General features: G+C 40.1%; 1 protein-coding gene and 1 pseudogene across 1 annotated transcript; one reads left to right on the top strand and one right to left on the bottom strand.

Annotated features, from left to right (window-relative positions):
- Positions 1–6,703: 6,703 nt before the first annotated feature.
- Positions 6,704–7,135, bottom strand: LOC140830069 (uncharacterized). Its single transcript, XM_073193350.1, has one exon. The coding sequence runs from the start codon at positions 7,133–7,135 to the stop codon at positions 6,704–6,706; it is 432 nt and encodes a 143-aa protein (XP_073049451.1).
- Positions 7,136–11,662: 4,527 nt separating this feature from the next.
- On the top strand, positions 11,663–15,284 carry LOC140830068 (uncharacterized; annotated as a pseudogene).
- Positions 15,285–16,531: the final 1,247 nt, after the last annotated feature.

Genomic DNA, 16,531 nt, shown 5'->3' with positions numbered 1-16,531 from the left:
AGAAAATTTTCATTTTCCTGCTAAGGCATCGCCTAGCAGAGGAGCAGAGTTGAGGAGGAGAAAAATTTTATTTTCCTGCTATGGCGTCGCCTAACAGAGGAGCAGAGTTTGGGATGAGAAAAATGTTATTTTCCTGCTATGACGTCCCATAGCAGAAGAGTTAGAGTGTGAGGGTGGAGAATTTTTATTTTCCTGCTAAGGCATGGCCTAGCAGAGGAGCAGAGTTAGGGAGGAGAAAAATTTTATTTTCCTGCTAAGGTATCGCCTAGCAGTGGAGCAGAGGTTGGGAGGGAAAATTTTCATTTTCCTGCTAAGGCATCGCCTAGCATAGGAGCAGAGTTGGAGAGGAGAAAAATTTATTTAGTTTGTCGATAACGAAATATGTTTGCCGCTGCGAAAATTACGGGGATCGACCTGCCCCCAGAAGCTCTTCAGGAACCAAGGGACGCGGGCAAAGGGACAGTGCGAGGCACTATGCTGGGCGAGAGTGCGGGATGGGTGTGCGAGGCAGGGGCGCTCGTGCTGGACGAGGGGCGCTAGGCGAGCGTGAGCACTCGGGTTGGAGGCGAGCAGGCACGCTAGGCGAGGAGCTCGGGTGTACGATGGGTGAGCCTACGCGCGGGGGTCTGTGCGTTAGGCGAAGGCGCGCTCAACGTGGGCGAGCATGGCGAGGGGCGAGCAGGCAGGGGCGGTGAGGCGAAGAGAAAGAGGGGCAGGGTGAGGCGCTCGGGCGAGCGTGGGCGAGAAGGGCAGGGGCGAGGCGCTCGAGCGGGGGTGGGCGAGCGTGGCGAGGGGCAAGCAGGCAAGGGGCGGCGAGGCGAGGAGAAGAAGGGGCAGGGCGAGGGTGGCTGGGCGAGGCGCTCGAGCTGGCGTGGGCCGTGGCGAGGGGCGAGCAGGCAGGGGCGGCGAGGCGAGGAGAAGGAGGGGCAGGGCGAGGCGTTATCTTGGGCGCTGCCAGGGGCGATGCATTGGCTTGGGCGTTGGCTGGCTGGCTGGGCGTTGGCTCGGGCGGTGTGGGGTGGTGGCTGGGCGAGAGTGTGGCAATGTGGGGTGGTGGTTGGGCGACGCTCGGCGGCGGTTCGAGCGAGGTGGTGGCTAGGGTGTGCACGACGATGACGGTAAAGTGATGATGAAGCGGCGTTAGGGTTAACACGCAGATGATACGTAGACGAGAGAGAGCTGGTGAATTGAAGTGTAAATTCTGTAGGGGAGAAGTGAAATTGAAATGGCTGGAAGAAAATGCACAACTCCCACCTGGTAACCCGAGGACAACACAACTAATCGAACATCGAACCTGCGATTCAGTTCGACTCGTGAGGGGGAGACTAGTTATACCCCCTGGATGGGCCCACCACCCATGGCCCATCCCTATCTCAAATGGAAGACAGGTCCACCAAGGACCTAGGTATTCTCCAATAAATACGAGATTTGGGTGTCTAATTATAGATTCACTATATTGTTTTCTATATTGTTTTCAGCAGCTTCCTTAGCTGCTCCCCCCATATATATATCCTCAGTCACTGACTTGAGCGTCGGAGGGGCTACGCCAGAACCTTCCTGGCCCCCTTTTAACGGTCTTTATTGTGATTTCAGGCTCAGGAAAATTTCAAAACCCTGCGTCTGTACTTTTGACACTTGCTGGGAACGGACCCTAAATTTCCCGTGAGTATCAAGTATAGAAAAGACATTTTCTTTATGCTTCAAATAACATGAGATCTCGTCAGAATACTTTGTCAATTCAGAGATTTTATCCAACACACACTGAAAAATATTGATTGTGGATTCCATTGCCATAAAAAAATCCCGATATTAGTAAATAGTGTCATATTATAAGATTTATGCATATATATTATCTCTGTGTCAATAAAAATCAAATATTTTATTCATTTTATTATTATTAAAAAATTATATTGCCAATATATAATATATAACTCATGTACGCATTGACAATACAGAATCTACAACACACAAAAAAATATACTCTTTAGATATCTCCAAGGTTTGAAGTAAGCAAATGATCGAAATATTATAGTGGGGAAAAATTAAGATATTAGTCCTATTAATTAGTATGTTTTGGATTTTATTCCAGTAACTTGTTAAATTTTTGTTTTAATTCAAAATTTTAGAAATTTTTTGCTTTGAACGTTTTATTTTTCTCGAAGTCACTAAATCTTATGAATATATTGTTTATTTGACACCAATGTTTTAATTATGCAGCTTATATGGTGCAATAAATATCATGTTAACATTATACACATCAAAATGCATCTAAAAAAAGAAAAAAAAAAAGCAGTACAACATCTAATATTTCAAAATAGGAGGAAAACACTTGTAATTTTTCTTAGGAAAATTTTTATATATGTTTTATTATCACCACTTAGGAGAGCGTCCATTTTAAATATTCAATATTCGTTAGATTTAGTAGTTTCAGACAAAAAAGATCCAAAAAATAAAGTTACAGGTTCAAAACCAAATTTTGACAAATTCCATGACTAAAATCCAAAATATACCGACTTACAAAATCCTAATTTTTTCTGTTCTAATTATATTCCAACAAGACTAAAAGAACAAAAGTATTGTTTATGACTTGTAGATAGAGTAAGAGATCCGGCATAATGTGTCTTACTTCAACTGAAAAAGACATAATTTTTTTTATACATTAAATTCTGACAATGGTATCAGACCCGATTAGCCGATCTTTCCAAATATAAATGTGTGGTTCTTATTTTTATTTTTCATATGGCGTACGGAGATTAATATTACCACAGCATTACCTTTTACATGAATTGAAAACCCCATAGGCAAAACCGTGCCTTTTATTTTGGGATTTGAATTGAAAAGGCAACATAAGTTATATGAAGAACAAGTTTTGCCCTAAAGAGTGAAAGCACTGTGCCTAAATTATACTATTTCTCCTAAAAGGAAGAATCATGCCGTCGAACATGGACCTTCATAAGGCTGCGTAGTTGTAGACCCACCGCTGAAAACTCTAAATTAGCCCACCAGCTGCCATAGTACCCAATAGATGGCGCTATTAGTACGCGTTTTAGTCGGGACAGCGAACATGGGGCTTTAATAAAATATGACCTACATCTTAATTTTAATTATAAGCAAATTTTTTTCATACTTGTGTATTTTGAGAATTTTTTCTATCCGTGGATAAATTTTAAGTTTCTTGAGCACAATTTTTTTTTTAAATAAATATGCTTAATTGAATATTAGGGCCTAAGAATATATAACATTACATATTTGATTATGAAATTTCAAAACACATGATTTAGCACTTGAATGGAATAAATATAGTATCTATGTATTTGTGTGCTATTTGAAAACTTGAAATGATGTGAATTGCATATTGGCTTGATGAACACTTGAAGGGGCCAACCTACGATATTCGAGCTCCTCACTTCATTGGCTAAGTGGTCCAGAATTCAAAGCCCATTTAACTAAGAGCAAAATTTTTTCGGGCTTGTTACAGTAAAATATCCCAGTGATCAATCCTATCGATAAGGAAAAATAAATTATTAAACGTTGTTTTTTTTTTGTTTTTTTGAAATGAAAGGTTCCATTAATCAAACTTGAATCCCACAATCGTGGTTGATGAAATTACAAATAATATCTAGAGGGTGATACGTAATAAAAGGATTTGCTAAGGATTTTGCCGCTCGTGCCAATGTGTGAGCCGCCATATTTGCTTGTCTTCGCACATGTTGAATTTTGAAAGAAGGATGAGTGTCTAACAACTGACAGCAGCCACAGATAATCGATCCAAACTCTGAGTAGTCTACATTCTTTGATGTTATTGCGTTCACCACCTTCTGTGAGTCAGATTCAAAGATAACATCTTAGAGTTCTAAGAAAGATGTCCATTGAAAAGCCTCAAGTAGGGCGAGTGCTTCAGCCTCTTTTACTTCCAACAAACCATTTCTCATGCAAGATTTGCTCACCATAAAGGTTCCTGTCGAGTCTACCACAACTCCAAAACCAACTGCTCGTTGTTCTTCAAACAATGCTGCATCGACGTTTCACTTCATATATGGGTCGGGTGGTTTCATCCATCGGTCATCCTCATCTTGACGAGATGTGGACGCAGGTTCTTGTGGAGATTTCCTTTGAGCTCGAGCCCAACTCAGTAACATTTCAAGGCCGAGTGACACTGTGATTTGAGGTGGTCTAGATATCCCGTTCCATAGTATTTCATCCCTATATCGCCAGATACTCCACAAAACAGCCGACTAGTTCGGCGAATGGCAGTGGGGCACTTGTTTAAGCTCTCAAAAAGTCGATTCGGGAAGGATTCCGCTGCTCTCTCACAATCTGATACCAAATTAACAAGCTTTGCCACTTTCCAGCATTCTTTTGCTACAGACAGTCGATGAAAATGTGCCAGTTGTTTTCCACTCCCGATTCACATATCACACATTGAGAAGGCACAAGTATATTTCTAGATTTAAGCTTGTTTCGGCAAGGCAGGTAGTTCCTCGCTGCTCTCCATAAGAATGCTTGAATCTTTGGAGGTGTTAAGATATTCCATAGCTTCATCCAATCTCCCTCTTTCTGATTTGTATGCGTATGGTTCAAGATATTGTCCATGATTAGATGGTATCCAGACTTCACTGTATAATCTCCATACCTACTAAAGCTCCATATACGTTCATCTTTGGTGGCCAAAGGATTTAGCGGAATGTTGGTAATCTCCACGACATCTCGGGGATAAAAATCTCATTTATCATCACCTGATTCCACTGCTTTGTCTCTTGCATCATCAAGTCCTTCACATAAATACATTCCTCTTGATTTGATACGGTGTTTGGACGAAGAGGTTGCGAGGATCTCTTAGCCACATTTGTGTCCATATCTTCACTAATCGACCATCTCCAATCTTCTAGCGTAATCCTCGAGCCAGCATTGCTTTTGAGCACCAAATACTTCTCCATATAAAGCTTGGGTTTGATCCTAAGCTCGTCTCCATGAAGTCTTTCTTCGGAAAATATTTAGCTTTGAGTATCCTTGATAATAGAGTATTTGGGGTTGAAATGAGTTTCCAACCCTGCTTAGCAAGCATGGCTAGATTATAAGCTTCGAGATTTCGAAAGCCAAGACCTCCGCTTTCTTTACGAGTGCATAATCTGCTCCAATTTGTCCAGTGTATTCCTCTCGATCTTTGGGATGTTTAGCCCCACCAAAAGGAGTTTATCATTTTCTGTAACTCATCGAGGAGAGATGTGGGAAGCAAAAAACAATTCCTACAATAAGCTGGAAGCGCTTGGGCCACCGATTTCAGTAACACTTCTTTTCCAGCCTTTGAGAGATAATTACCCAGCCAATTTTGAATACGACTCACAGTCGGTCTCGCAAGTAACTGAATATCACTTTTTTATTGCTACCGATCAGTGAGCCAAGATAGCGCCCCGTATCTAGTGGTTTTGATACCCCAAGGATTGTTGACAGCTCTTGTTGCTTCTGGTCTTCGGTATTCTTGCCAAAGAAAATCCCAGATTGTCAAAGTTGATAGCTTGTCCACTGGCCCTCTCATATGTGGTTAATATCCTCTTCATCTCTGCACTTTATTCATTTGTTGCCCGGAAGAATATAAAAGAGTCATCGACAAACAGCAAATGAGACACTTTCGGGGGCTCGACGGCAAATTTTCACACCATGCAAGGTGCCTCTATCCTCTGCTTTTTCTATCATAGTAGATAGACCTTGGGCACAAATTATAAATAAATAGGGCGAGAGAGGGCACCCTTGGCGAAGTCCTCGTTCTGGGATTATTGGTCCAACAAGATTTCTATTTATTCGATGTGATATTGCACCGTTGTAATGCAGAGCATCATAATTTCTACCCATTTGTCATCAAAGCCCAATTTTAACAGCATGAGTTTCAAAAATCCCCAGTCGATTCGATCATAAGCTTTGCTCATGTCGATTTTAAGTGCCACGTCCCCATGTTTTCCTCTATTCCTCCACTTCATATGATGTATAATCTCAAAGGCTGCTATTACATTGTCTATGATCGATCTTTCTTTTAACAAAATCCGCTTGCGTTTCTGAGATTAATTTTGGCAGGAGCATTTTTAGACGATTTGCCAACACAATTGCTATCACCCTGTATATCACATTACAGAGGGAATCGGGCGAAGATCTTTCATCGTGTTTGGGTTAGCACACTTCGGGATAAGGGTAATAATAGTATCATTGAATTTAGGTGGGAATTTTACCTGTTGCAGCCACTGCACACTTTGCTGGAATTACTTCTTGACACATAACATGCCAATTTTTTTTGGAAAAAAACCGAATTATATCCATCTATACTCCGTGATTTGTTTGGGTCCATTTGGAACAGCGCCTCTCGGAAGTCATCAATGGTAAAGGGAAACATAAGGAAAGTGTTGTCCTCTGTTGATAGCTTGGGATCAATCTGATTTATCACTTTGTCATAAGATGCATTCTTTGATGATAATAGCTTGCCAAAGTAATCGCATGTGATGTGTCCAAGGTTCTGCGGATCAGTAAGTTCTACTCCTTCATCATGAATCAAACTGTGAATTCTATTATGCGCTTTTCTCCTTGTTATCATGGAATGGAAGAATCTAGTATTCAGGTCTCCTTCCTTTAGCCAAAATTTTTTGGCTCTTTGTTTCCAGTATATATCATTTTTTTATCATCATCTGATTTAGTTCCATCTTCATCTCCTCGGCTTTTACCGCTGATTCCTGGTTTGTGTTAAATCGCATTCTTCAATCGTATTTTTCAGTTCCTCAATGTTTTTCCGATCTATTTTTGGGTGTTTCCTACACCATCTCGTTAATTCCGTGGAAAGGGATCTGAGTATTTCCGCTATTGTTGCAGTGCTATCAGTAATCTCCCACTGATCATTTACAAGTTTACCGAAGCCTTCGTCTTCCTTCCATCTATTCTCAAATCGGAAAGCTATTCTACTGATTTTTGTTGCTTGAGCTTCATTTACAAGAATTAAAGGTAAGTGGTCTGAGCACGTAGCAACCATGGTCAGAACTAATGCATCTGGGAATCGCTCATTCCATGATGTGGAGGCAAGGGCACGATCAAGTTTTTCCTCCACAAAGTGTGGTTCACCTCTACCTTTTTCCCATGTGAATAAGTATCCTTTCATTTGAATGTCTTGTAGCATGCATTGCATTACTTCTTCTCTGAAGCCCCTGATCATCCATATTGGGCGATCAATTTCCTCTCGTTTTTCACTTGAGGCCAGAATGTCATTAAAATTTGCAATAATGCACCACAGGAAGTGATTTATGTGAGTAAAAATAATAGCCGAACCATTAAAAGTCCCCCGATTGGATATAATTCGTGTACTGCTAATAAAAATAAAGTCCTGCGGGTAAAAATACCCATTAAAATCCCATTTTTTTGAAAAATACACTTAAAAATGTTTTAAAATTAATTTATAAAATAAATCGTATAATTAAAATAATTTTCTTGAAAAACCTCCGGTCTCCGAACCTCATTCGAGCGTGAAATGGACCTAGAAACTTTAATGCATGAACTTTTAAAATTTCATGAATTAATCCTATCATACATGAATTATGCATAAATGCATAAAAATAATTAAACACGATTTAATAAAATAAACATACATTTTATGATTTAAAAGAATTTAATAAAATACCAAAGAAATTTAATAAACTGCATGCATGTGGTTCATGTAGACCTTCAAATTTTCGGGACGTTACAGAACCAAAAGAAGAGCCAATGGAAGACGAAGCATTAGGAGATGGCGAGATTTTAGATGATTGAGGATTTAGTGTCGCGACTAGTTGTAATAAGAATCTATAATCTATTTGATTTCTCATTAATTTTCTCTCTTTTTGTGCTTCCAAAACTTGGATTTGTATTGCTTTTTTTTTTCGTTTGAATCAATAAAAAATTTATTTGGTTTTATCAACATTCTATTTTAGTTCATGATTAACTCTTATATATGTTGGCAAACAAATATCTTAGAAACTTGTACACTTTTTAGGATATGGACGGAAGACCGGTACGAAACAACCGCAAGCCGCACTACGGAAATCACGACAACAATCGGAATAACGCCGAAAATGAAGGGAATCTACCTGCACCATCACCACCAGGATTGGACCTAGGTCAAGTTGTCTTAATAGCCATATCAACTATTGTGGCCACTACCATCCTAGGGTTGGGTAACACAAATGCCAACGGCAATCCGCCACAACCAGGACCTCCAGCACATGGGGTCAAGTACCACTATGAGTCTCTATGAAAGAATCGAACTCAAACATTCAAAGGAGACCCCGACCCCGAAATTGCCCAAAACTGGATCAAAAATATCGAGACACATCTCCGCCTACTCGAGATTCCCAACGAGTTCAAGGTGGATGTGGTGACACCATTTTAAGAAGACAGAACATCCAAATGGTGAGAGACAGTCTCACCAGATTTGATAGCAGATGGACTAATCACATGGCAACAATTTCGAGAGGTATTCCTGAAACAGTATTACCCCGCTGAAGTGAGATTACAGAAGTTGAGTGAATTCGAAAATTTCGCTCAAGCTTTGGATATGTCTGTGGTGGAGTATACTTCAAAGTTAAACTCTGTGAGAACCCAAATTTCCAGCAGCTAGCAATTTCCAGCAGCGAGCATTTTCCAGCAGACAAAATCCAGCAACAAAAGAGTTCAGTAGCGAGATTCCAGCAGAGAGCTACTGATTCTGCTCAGGACTTGTAACTGAAGTATTTAACATGGAATAAAGGCTGTTGATGACGGATTATGTTCATTAATTGGAAAGCTAACATTCAGATTTTAGCCTATAAATAGCAACCTCAACCTCTGAATTGGGTTACACAAATCTTGAGATTATCACTTGAATTTTCAAGCTAAGAGAGTGCTTATTTTTGAGATGTAAAATCCAGTAGAAAGATTAACCAAATTCCAGAAGACTGCAACCGAAACTTTCAAGCAAATTATTACGGTAAGTGGGCTTATGTATAAATATCTTGAAACCCGTTTGATGATTTCTGTTTTAAAGCAAAGTATATTCTTGATTTCTGATATCTGATTTTGAAGCACTGAAACTTAGTGAACTAATGGTAGGAGTATATATTCTAAACATTACTGATTACTGATTATTGGCCTCACCCCTTAGACGAGAGAACATACAGGGGACCGATGTCAGTTTAGCCATGAAATTCATGAACGTGCTCAGTGCTTAATTGTTAAATTTCTGAATAGTGATTACTGAATACTGAATACTGAATATTGAATACTGATTTCTGTTATGAAAATAATAATTTCTGTATATTATTCGTATTACTGTTTCTGTATGAAATGATTTCGAAAACTGGGAGTTATTCCCGCCCCCTCTTATTGAGTGATATATCACTCACCCACCAAACCCATCTCAGATAAGAACGAGGAAGAGTTGTTAGAAGAAGAGGAGCAAATTCAAATTTTGTGGCTGGTGATGAAGATCGTTGTTCTTAGATCTGATTTATATTTTATATTCCGCTGCATCTGTTCAGACATTGTATTTTATGGTTTTACATTTCCGTTGTAAAACATTTATCATGGAGTTTGTATCAGACAATGGTTATTATGAATAAAAGACTGGTTTCTGAATTTTTTACTTCTTAGGCTTGTTGTTTTCGAATGTAAATTCGAGAGCAACGCCGGTGTCAACTAACCCCTGTCCCGGGGCGTTACATTGAAGTGGTATCAGAGCAAACCAGGTTTCATAATTTGGGGAGGAGGAACTAGAAATAATAAGTTCTAATAGACTTCTGAAAATTAGTTGTGAAAGTTACTGTAATAGACTACTGAAAATAAGCTACTGTCATAGACTACTGAAACGAGTAGAAAAAAAATTAGTAGACCCAAAACCAGTAGCCCGAAACTAGAACCAGTAGATGGAAATCAGTAGATCTGAATGCAGAAGACTAGGTCGGTAGATTCAGAATGCAGCAGACTGGTTCTAAAAGTACTGGAAAGCAGCAGACAATGCTGGAAAACAACAGACTTGGTTGCAGTAGCAGCTGAATTTTAGTAGGAAGTGAATTCCAGCAAGCGCATGCAGTAGGCCTTGCAAATGACATGGAAGTTGAGGTGTTTTTCGCGCAAACTTCAAACGGCCATAACTTTTGATCTAGGAGGAATTTTTACTATTAATAGTATGCGTTGGAAAGCACTCGACGAGAAAAACCTAACCTAGAACCATCCAATCAATCTTGCAACGCCGACAAACCCCAAAATCCTTCGTTAAGATAGTGATATCATCATTTCTGTAAAAAATTTCAAATTTTCGAAATTTTGAGAAATTTTCATTTCCAAATGGCTTAGTATTTTTGCACCAAATTTGGTACCATTCATGTTCTTGAGGTGAAGGACTTTTAGTAAATTTTTCATGCAATTCTGAGATCGAAAAAATTTTGAACTATTTCTGCTATTGAATGTTATAGGCTTGCTGATTCTATTCATTCCAGTACTTGTCTATAACTTGGCCTATACTCTTGAGATCACTTCTGAACCTTTACTCTCATGTTTTGGATGTAGGATATGACTGACCAGAATAGCTATATTAAGAGCTTAGAGAGGAAGCTAGAAAAACTCAAGGAACATAACTATTGCTTAGAGCTGGACAAAGAACAGAACACTTGATAAGTGATGTTCAACGTTATGCTTACTATCTGCATGAAGCAAAAGAGAGAAATAGGAAGACTCAAGAAGAGTTTGAAACCTCTTAAGAGACTGTTGCAGAGTTCATCGAGCTACGTGATACATTAGTTGAGAAGATCCAAATACTTAAGGATCAAAATCACCAACTCGTGCACCAGCATAATTAGAATAGTGAACAGACTGATGCTCAGATTCAAGAGCTGCAGGACACTGTTGAAGTTCTTAGTGACCAGAGTGCAGTTCTGCATGGTCATATTGAACATCTGGAAATAGTGATAGCCAACCCTCAAGATGAACATGAGGAGCATCTCGAAGAAGATGAAGAAGTCGAAGAGGATCCTATGGATTTGGGATTAAGAGAAGTGATAGATTAGAACATCAGTAGTAGTTTTCTTTGTAACAACACATGTTCCATTTGCATTTCTGTTTTCATTTTCGAAGTTCAGTTGTAATTGCACTTTATTGGGAAATCAATAAAAATTTATTTCTATCCATTGGTTTCATATTTAATTTTTGGAGCAATTACTCGATCATTGTGATTCCTTTGTTTATTCTCTATTCTACCATCAACCTTAGAACTTTCGTAATTGTAGGAAATAGACGGATGACCAGTTAGAAACAATCGCAACCCTCGTTAAGGGAACCGCAACAATAATCACAATGACGAAGATGCACAACAACCACCACCAGCAGTTGGTCCTAGCCAGGTGGATCTGATGGCTATAGCCACGATTGTGGCAACCACGCTACAAGGGTTGGTCAACACTAATGATAACCAGCCACCACCACCACCTCCAGCTCAGAATGTGACCAAGTAGCACTATGAGTCTCTCAGAAGAGCAAGAGTTCCAACCTTCGATGGAAGCTCCGATCCTGAGGTCGGAAAAAATTGGATGAAAGAGGTGGAAAATCATCTTCGACTACTCGAGGTTCCACAAGGGATCAGAGTAGATGTGATTACACCATTTCTTGTGGATAAAGTTGCCAAATGGTGGGAAGGAGTCTCACCAGCTATGTTAGAGGCGGTACCTATCACTTGGCAAAGGTTCCGAGAGGCATTTACTTTCCGACAGCAGTTCGAGTGCCGAAGCTGTCAGAATTTGAAAGTTTAGTTCAAAAACCAAACATGACAGTGGTGGATTATTCATCCAAGTTCCACTCATTGAGAACTTACTCCCCAACCATCATGGGAGACGAGGCCATGAAGATTTATTGCTTCAAGAAAGGATTGAATAGTCGCATTCAATCTGCCATTGCCGTTATCGAACCCAATAGTTTTGATGAATTGATGGGATACGCCATCAGGGCCGAGAACGACATTAAGAGACATGAAAGTGAGAACAAACATAAATGTCCTCAGTCAAGCCAGTACCAATCAGGCCAACAATTCAAGAGGCCTAGGTTTTCAAACAACCAATTCACCAGTGATCCATCCAAAGGAACCACTTCTTCTCCATCAAGCAAAGAGGGAGTCAAGTGCACAAATTGTGGATTCACTCACACTGGTGAATGCCGTAAGAATTCTGTAGCTTGTTTCCGTTGTGGAAAGATGGGCCACTGCATTGCTCAATGTCATTTTCCAGATCCAAGAGATGGTCCAGCAGGAGGAATAACTACAAACAAGCCTAAGGAGAACAAGCCAAATGCTCGAATCTATGCTATCACTCAAGAAGAGGCTGACAACTCGAATGATGTCGTAGCTGGTACCATTCTAATCAATAATATACCTGCTTATGTGTTATTTGATTGTGGTGCTACGCATTCATTCATGTCTAAGAGATTTGCCAAGAAGTTAGGAGCTAAGCCTGATAACGTAGAAGAACCATATAGAGTAGCATCTCCTGCAAATCAAATTTTAGAAACTCGTACTCTATATCGGAATATTAGTGTTCTCATAGAAGATCAGAATTTCAAGGCAAATCTAATCCAACTAAACATGGTGGAATTTGATATAATTCTTTGAATGGATTCGTTAGCCAAGAATCACGCTTTAGTAGCCTGTCATGGAAAGACAGTAACCATCCAAGCTCCACATCAAGAGAAACTTTTATTTAATGGCAAGAAAAAAGAACGAAAGACTCTTCTTTCTGCTTTTCAAACTTGGAAAGCCATGAAAAGTGGAGAAGAAGTTTACCTGGCTATGTTAAGCAAGGTAAAGAAAGAATCTACACTTATGCTAGAGGAGATTCCGGTAGTACAAGAGTTTGCAGATGTCTTTCCTGAAGAACTCCCTGGCAAACTTCCCGACCGCGAAGTTGAATTTGAGATTAATTTAGTGCCCAATGCTACGCCGATCTCAAAAGCACCGTTCCGAATGGCTCCAGCAGAGTTGAAAGAACTCAAAGAGCAACTTCAAGAACTGTTGGTTATGAAGAAATCCGATCAAGCACATCTCCTTGGGGAGCTCCTGTCCTATTTGTTAAAAAGAAGGACGGAAGCATGAGATTGTGTATCGATTACAGATAACTGAATAAGATCACAATCAAGAATAAATATCCACTTCCAAGAATAGATGACTTGTTTGACCAACTCAAGGGAGCTACAGTTTTCAAACTCGACTTAAGGTCAGGCTACCACCAACTGAAGGTCAAGACAGACGATGTGCCGAAGACAACCTTCAGAACAAGGTATGCACACTATGAGTTTATGGTGATGCCGTTCGGATTAACAAACGCTCCGGCAGTATTCATAGACCTCATGAACAGGGTGTTCAAGCCGTTTCTTGACAAGTTTGTTGTGGTATTCATCGATGATATTCTGGTATATTTGTCTAGTGAGGAAGATCACAATGAACATCTTCGTCTCATCCTCCAGACGCTGAAAGAAAAGGAACTTTACGCCAAGTTCAAGAAATGCGAATTTTGGCTAGAGAGCGTCACATTCTTGGGGCACATAATATCAACAGTAGGAGTATCGGTGGACCATAAAAAAGTAGAGGCAATCTCAGATTGGCCTAGACCAAAGAATGTGACAGAAATTTGAAGCTTCTTGGGAATAGCAGGCTATTATCGAAAATTTGTTGAGGGGTTCTCTTCAATAGCTATACCTCTCACCAAGCTCACACAGAAGAACTCTAAGTTTCAATGGAGTGAAAAATGTGAGCACAGCTTCGAGACTTTGAAGAAGAAGCTTACCTCCACGCCAGTGTTGGTATTACCTATGGAAGGCAAAGACTTCACCATCTATAGTGATGCATCTAAAGGAGGTTTAGGATGTTTACTCATGCAAGAGGGAAGTGATTGCATACGCGTCAAGACAGTTGAAGCCGTATGAACAGAATTACCCAACGCATGACCTCGAACTAGGTTGCGGTGGTGTTCGCACTAAAAATTTGGAGACATTATCTTTATGTAGCCAAGTGTGAGATTTTCACCGATCACCAAAGTCTCAAGTACTTGTTCACTCAGAAAGAGTTAAACATGAGACAAAGATGGTGGATTGAACTCATTAAAGATTACGACTTGACAATAAGCTACCACCCAGGCAAAGCCAACAAGGTAGTAGATGCTTTAAGTCGAAAGAATACAAGTAAGGTAATCCTGGCATCACTGTCAGCACAACTTTGTATCCGAGAGACAATAAAGATAAGTCAAGATAGAGATTCCGCTTTGGTGAAACTGAAGGAGCAAGCCAGAGAAGGGAAATCGCTAGAGTTCGAGACGGACAACAAATGAATCTTGTGGATGAAAGGACAATTGTGTGTACCAGACATCGGTAACCTTCAACAAGAAGTAATGTCTGAAGCACACAAGTCAAAATTTTCAGTGCATCCTGGCAATACCAAGATGTACAGAGATTTGAAGAAAAATTTCTGGTGGAATGGAATGAAGAAAGACGTGTCAATGTTTGTTTCTAAGTGTCACGTGTGCCAGCAAGTCAAGGCAGAGCACCAAAGACCTGGAGGACTTCTGCAACCTCTAGAAATTCTAGAATGGAAATGGGAACATATATCCATGGACTTTGTTGTCGGGTTACCAAAGTCTAGAAAAAGTCATGACGGCATCTGGGTAATCATAGATAAACTCACAAAATCTTCCCATTTCTTACCATTACGCATGAACTATAATGTGGACAAGCTAGCCACATTGTACATGAATGAGATCGTACGATTACATGGAGTTCCCACCAGCATATTGTCAGACAGAGACCCGAGGTTTACATCTCGTTTCTGGAAGAGTTTCCAACAAGCTATGGGAACTAAGGTCACTCTCATTACAGCTTATCATCCTCAGACCGATGGCCAAACAGAGAGGACAATTCAAACTCTAGAAGATATGCTGAGAGCATTTGCTCTAAACCTCAGTGGTAATTGGAGTGAGCACCTACCTTTAATCGAGTTTGCATACAATAATAGTTACCACAGCAGTATTGAGATGGCACCATACGAAGCTCTGTATGGACGAAAGTGCCGATCACCACTGTATTGGGATGAAGTAGGGGAAAAAGCCATTGTTGGACCCGAACTAATCCTAGAAACAATGGATAAAGTTGCGGTGATTAAGGAGAGTTTGAAAACTGCACAAGATCGAAAGAAAAGCTGGGCTGACTTGAAAAGAAGACCCGTGGAATTTGGAGTTGGAGAAAAGGCATATGTGAAAGTGTCACTGTAAGGCCCGAGATGTTAGTACAGTAATTTGAGATTAATTTGAAATGATTGATTCATCAATTAAAATGATTATAGACAGAACGGATAAGCTCGACACTTACCGCACCCGCGGTTGTGCAATTTCAGAATAGATAAGATTGCCGAAGCTTGAGCGCCCCCGCGGTCTTACACTTACCGCACCCGCGGTGCAACGTGTGTTGCGAAAATGGTGACACCTCTTAGCATGCAGGCACGAGTATATATAGCATGGAATTCCTTCGAAAATCATTCAGAGAATTGAAGAAAAGGTCTGAAGAAGAAAGGAGAAAATCCTTACGCCTTTTGCGAGAAATCCGTCCGTCTGATTTTGAATCCGACTTCGGTATTGAGTTCCTAGCAACGTAGGCTACAACTGGACGTAAGTTTTGCTACGTTTTGACATGCTTTGAAATTATGATATTTTCAGAATTGAATGGAACTCATATATGTTGTTCTTGACATATTAGACATCATAGAATCGAAGTCAGATTAAGAAACAGACTGAATATGAAATGGTTATGATTTTCGGAGTAGTTTTGGAGCCGATTTGATATCAGAATTGAGTTGTTATTGATTATGAGATATTAGAATTGATATCTGACTGATATGATATGGCTGGATATATTGAGATTACGCCGTTATGTTGTTGAAACAGAATTTGATTGAATTCTGATTATATCCAGTAGTGCTTGAGTGGTGTATTGATACTGTACCCTCAATATTGTTATTGTCAGACTGAGTATTGACAGGCTTGGGGTTCGAGACTTCGACAGAGCCAGAGTATCAGAAAGAAAGGTATAAATTAATGTTGTGTTGGGATTGCACAACTCGAGTGAGGTTTGACTCGAGTCTCCCTAAATCACATACTGTCATTTATTGCATTGATATTTGCAATTGATGAGACTTATGATTGTAGTCTATTGATTTATAGCCACTGCATGTAATGACTGCTGATTCGCTAGTCATTGATTGATTTGCTTAGATACTGAATGCATGTATTGATTACTGAGTCGTTGAGTCATAGGCTGATTCGCCTAGTCACCGGCTGATTCGTCTGGTTATTGACTGATTCGTCTAAACTTAAGCTGATTCGCTTAATTACAGGCTGAGTTGTCTGATTATTGGCTGATTCGCCTAATCACCGGCTGATTCGTCGGGTTATTGACTGAGTCATCAATTCTGTGGCTGATTCGCCTAGACACTGATATATGAATTATATCGATGCCGTTTAGG

Source organism: Primulina eburnea, chromosome 4, assembly GCF_022965805.1.
Source record: "Primulina eburnea isolate SZY01 chromosome 4, ASM2296580v1, whole genome shotgun sequence".
In the NCBI taxonomy this organism is placed as follows: domain Eukaryota; kingdom Viridiplantae; phylum Streptophyta; class Magnoliopsida; order Lamiales; family Gesneriaceae; genus Primulina; species Primulina eburnea.
Note: the sequence above shows the minus strand (reverse complement) of the source record. Positions and strands in the feature narration are given on the sequence as shown.

Coding starts and splice junctions, on each gene's coding strand:
- LOC140830069 (XM_073193350.1), bottom strand. CDS start 7,135: ATGAAAGGATACTTATTCACATGGGAAAAAGGTAGAGGTGAACCACAC.